Below are 4,799 nucleotides of genomic sequence, written 5' to 3'. Positions count from 1 at the left end.
AAATTTTTTTTTTGTAGAGACAGGGTTTCACCATCTTGCCTAGGCTGGCCTCAAACTCCTGGGCTCAAGTAATCCTCCTGCCTCAGCCTCCCAAAGTATTGGCATTACAGGTGTGAGCCATTGTGCTTAGCACACCACTGGTTCTTACAGTGACTGTGTATCCTCATTTGATTTACTCAGAACAGCCCTGGTTTATCCGTATTGCCCAAGAGCCCCATTGAGCTTTGCATTTGTCCTGCCTCTTTTTACTTTTAAAAGTGTACTAGTTTGGGCATTAACTTAAATGATCACCCCTGTATTTCTCTTCCTGTTCCTCATAATCTACTTCCTTCCCATGTTTAAAAGCCCTCCCGAGGTACCCTTCCACTTGGCTGGTTACCGTCTGTGGTGAAGCGCCTGCACTCCTCTGGAGACATGCCTGGCTTGTATGCTGCATCCACATAACCATAGATATAGGTGCTGCCGGAGCCACCAATGGCAAAAGGCTGTCGAGTCAGCATTCCTCCCAGGGTTCCATATACCTGAGAGAGGGATCCTCCGGTTAAAGAATCATCAAGCCCTTCCTTCCCACTGAGACATTAAGTGGTCTCTGCACCCTGCAATGAAGCCCTGGTATCTCATATCCCAAATGTACTATACTTTCAGAGGTAGTGTCCTTGGTACTCATTGCTAGAATGACATAGGACTTCCATCTCCCTCTACAGGAGAGTGGGGAAGCCCAGAGGAGAGAGCGCTTCGGGAGAAACTCACCTGACCCCCTTCACGTTGGTCCCAGCCAGCTACCATGAGATGTGCAGACAAGTCCTCTCGATATTTGTAGGTGATATTTCTCACCACATTTGCAGCAGCCAGAACAAGTGGAGGTTCCTCCAGTTCTATCCTGAAGGAAATATTAGGAATAAAGGTTGATAGAATTTTAAGTCTCACTCTCCTATACTATTACCATCATCCCTGCTAAACGAACCCTGAGAACTATAGCTGCAATAGCTCAAACTGCAGCCTCCCTCCCACATGTACAGGGGAACCAGAGTCCCACACCACCAACTGGTAAGAACCCTTCAATTGCTCACTCTCTTTTGCTGAGCCCCACCCACATAACTTTCTTTTGGCTGCAAGGGCCCTGCCCTTATGGGGAAAAGCAGATAAGGTTACTTCCATCCCAACGACCTTGATTTCTCATATGGTAACTGCCTGATATTAGGGTGGGTCACAATATCACCTTCTTCCTGATTATTTATATTAGGATAGTGATTTACAGCTTTTAAACTGTGTTCGCATGTATAAAGTGGTTCTCCAAATAACCGTCTCATAAGGTACTATATTGTCTCCACTTTACAGATGCAGAAACTGGCAGATTCAAGTGCCAGCAGGAGCCAAAACAAGAATATTTCATTTCCTAGTGTCCAGCTCCTGGAACAGCACACTGTACAGGGATTCATGCAAGTTGGGGGAACTCTAGTGGGTGGGGAGTCAGAACTCCAGAGCTTCATACCCATGGAGCTCCAGCTGGTAGGCAGCCATGTCAGCCACGGCTTGGGCATCGGCAGCTGAACCAGAGAGTGCACAGTAGATGCGCTGGTGCAGGGGGGACAGCTTGTCAAACACTCGGTTCACCACCGCCTCGCTGTTAGGAGGGAGTCAACAGTCACCAAGTTAAAACTCAGGAAGTTTTTCTTTTTTTTTTTTTTGAGACAGAGTCTCACTCTGTCACCCAGGGTGGAGTGCAGTGGCGCAATATTGCGCTCACTGCAAATTTTGCCTCCCAGGTTCAAGTGATTCTCCTGCCTCAGCCTCCCGAGTAGCTGGGATTACAGGCATCCGCCACCAAGCCTGGCTAATTTTTGTATTTTCATTACAGACAAGGTCTCAACATGTTGGCCAGGCTGATCTCGAACTCCTGACCTCAAATATCTGCGCACCTCGGCATCCCAAAGTGCTGAGATTATAGATGTGAGCCACTGCACCCAACCAGAACTCAGGAATTTTTGAAGGTGATCATTCAATGTCTCTCAAACTTATTTGACAAGAGACTAGTATGAAGTTTAATGCTTGGATTAAAGCAGGAGGCAAATAATCATCTCAGATATTATTAATCACTGCAGATGTTAATCAAAATTAGGTTTATTTTTCAGGCTTAGATTTTATAACAAAGCAAAAAATGCTAAGGTAAGAAAAATATGCCTCATCAATTTTTCCTTGCTATTAACAATCTATGCTATTAACATAGAACGTAACTATGTTCTATGGAACATAATGTAAGTAATATTGACCTAACCCTATATACTCACTTTGCATGTGAGGAAATTGGTTAGGAGGGGGAGAAGAGACAACATAGTTCAATATTTGGGAAATGAGAAACCAGATATCTGCTTGACAGAATCATCTTTTTGATCTCTAAACACAGATGGAAAGAAGCTCCTCAAAAATCTATCTCCTGTCCCCCACTCAGACCCTATTCCTTTACACTCATCCCTGTACACTACTGGGACAGGTCACATATGCATTCAGACCCCAGATCCTCCTCCACAAATTCAGAGACGCAAGCGCCCACCAAATAGCTTATCATAGTGGCTTTTTGGGAAGGTCAACTCCATTCCTCCAAAGCTCCAGTTTGCCAGTCTTTTCATGAATGGGTAAGAAAAATGTGTATTTGAGGCCATTAGCTTCTTTCCAAATGCATACATCTTCACTGTTACTCACCCTGCAGACACTCGGGAATCAGAACCCACCACAACGCCCCCGTCAAACTCCACTGCCATGATAGTGGTCTGCAGAGACACAGAATATGGAATATCAGAGCAGGAAGAGCCTTGATGCCCTTATGTTAGAGAAGAAAAAATATTCCCAGAGAGGCGAAGTTGACTGGCTCACAGTAACAGGCCAGAGCTGACTGTCAGTACAGGCTTTCTTCCCTTCATCTTTCCACTTTCTCTATTGCTTCATCTGGCTGCAGGGGAATGCCACAGCCCAGCTGTGATACAACACAGAAAGAACTGTGGCCCTGAGTTCCAACTTGCCTAGTGGAATCCTCTCCACTGTAAAGAGAGAGGTGGAGATGAGGTTCCTACGGGTAGAAGTGAAGCAGCTCCACAAGTGAAAATTATCTCCACGGGAAAGGCTCCTAGTATGTGCAGATGTGGTGTAGCCCAACACAGAGTATTTGACTATGATTTTGGGAAACAAGGTCAGCCTTTTCTTTTCTTTTTCTTTTTTCGTTTTGTTCACAATCCTCCACTCTCAACCCCATTTCATCAGAAGTGAGCTCTTTCAATTTATTGAACATTGGAAAAAAATCGAGGAGGGTAGTGGTTAGCATGGCCAGGGGCAAGGCAGGAAAGAAGCAGCAAGGAACATGTAGATGGTTTAAAATAAAAGTTTCAGTTATGGAATTTCTGATCAAGAGGTAAATAAATATCTCAGCAGCCAGGGGGGTAAATTTGTACCAAGAGAGGATTTGACTGAGAAGTTTAAGTTGACTTTTCCAGGTCAAGAAAAGAATCAAGAAAAAGTGAGGGGAGATAAAGCTACATTTTTCCTGCTGTTGAGCTGGAAGGAGTCTTAAAGATCCTCGGTTCAAATGAAGAAACCAAGTCACAGAAAATGCAAACGACTTATGCAGAGTTACACAGAACTAATAGTAGACCTGGGACTAAAATTCAGGTCTAACTCTTATCCCTTGTTTCCACTTCTACTTCCTACTTGCCACTGCTCATTTGGCAGTGAGGGGAGATTTCCCAGATTATAAGTGGTTTCACTGTGCCTTTCTTACCAGGCTGTAAATTACTGTGGCCCCAAAGGACGCTCCTCTAAGTATGCTTTCCGAGGGACCGACTTACCATGAATAGAGGGTCAAAGAATAGGGTTAACTTCAAGTTAGAGGCTATTCCTCTGTAACAAAACTGCCCCCGAGCCACGAGTGGTGGCAGTAGTCCAGAGCAGAAGCCAGCCAGCCAGTGGGGCTGCCATCTGCCCCAGGCGCCCATCCTAAGCAAAGTCCCCCCAGTGGGCACATGGGAGTGGGCAGGGAAGACACAGGGAAGGGAGCAAGGCAGCACCTGGGCCAAGGAGGAGCCTTTCTGGGTCAAGCTAGGGAAGGGCATCACTGGTTAACGCAGAACCCCCATTATCAGTGCTTGGGCTAAGAGTTACCCAGTGGCAAGTTTATCAAAACTCTGTGTGATGAGTTGGTCCTTCTCAATAAGTGCCTATATTTCCTTCTCCCAAGTGCTGTTCTACTTCACCCAGGGAACCATTTCCTCATCTCTTTGCACTATCCCCAACCCCCTTTCTTGATTTAACCAGTCCCCACTGTCTGGGACCAGAGTGAAAGCGAAAGCGCTTTAGAGTAGCTTCCCCTTGACGCTTCCAGCTAGGAGTCAAAGTACCCCCTTTTCCATCAGCCTCGCGTGCCTGGTCCCTTCACGGACACGCTAGACGACCCCCCCCCCCCCCCTAGAAAAGAAATACCCTATGCTGACTGAGGGTGCAAGCGCTGGCTGCTAGAGGCTACCTCCCTACGTTCCCGTTGGTCTCTGCATTCACTTCTCCGCGCTTCCAGGGTCCCCTGGCCGCTACACCTCCTCCACCCCTGTGCCAACCCTCAAGCCCAGACCCATTACCCCGGTGTGGACTTCTCCTGCCCGGGGTAAGTCCCCGGTTGGTGCTCCCGCCCGCAGCATCCCTGCCAGGCGCCGCTCTCCTCGCCGCCTAGGGCACTGGTTTCGGACCTGGGACAGCGCGCAGCGCGCAGCGCGCAGCCAACAGCCCCGCCCCTTCGCGGCGCCGCCAGGAGGCGCCTG

The 4,799-nt window shown here is 47.6% G+C and overlaps 1 protein-coding gene across 1 annotated transcript in view; it reads right to left on the bottom strand.

Moving 5' to 3' along the window:
• The window catches only part of PSMB9 (proteasome (prosome, macropain) subunit, beta type, 9), a 50,715-nt gene extending 45,922 nt beyond the window's left edge, over positions 1 to 4,793 (bottom strand). Inside the window, exons 1-5 of the mRNA XM_011944847.1 lie at positions 4,620 to 4,793; positions 2,701 to 2,768; positions 1,493 to 1,624; positions 751 to 880; positions 380 to 521 (exon numbers count right to left, since the gene is read on the bottom strand). Coding sequence (XP_011800237.1) covers positions 380 to 521; positions 751 to 880; positions 1,493 to 1,624; positions 2,701 to 2,768; positions 4,620 to 4,679 — 532 coding nt within the window. The 5' untranslated portion in view covers positions 4,680 to 4,793. The remainder of the gene's footprint in view (positions 1 to 379; positions 522 to 750; positions 881 to 1,492; positions 1,625 to 2,700; positions 2,769 to 4,619) is intronic.
• Positions 4,794 to 4,799: the final 6 nt, after the last annotated feature.

The sequence above is a fragment of the Colobus angolensis genome, unplaced genomic scaffold, assembly GCF_000951035.1.
Source record: "Colobus angolensis palliatus isolate OR3802 unplaced genomic scaffold, Cang.pa_1.0 Scaffold236, whole genome shotgun sequence".
NCBI classification, from domain to species: Eukaryota; Metazoa; Chordata; class Mammalia; order Primates; family Cercopithecidae; genus Colobus; species Colobus angolensis.
This window is presented reverse-complemented; position numbering and strand designations above follow the sequence as displayed.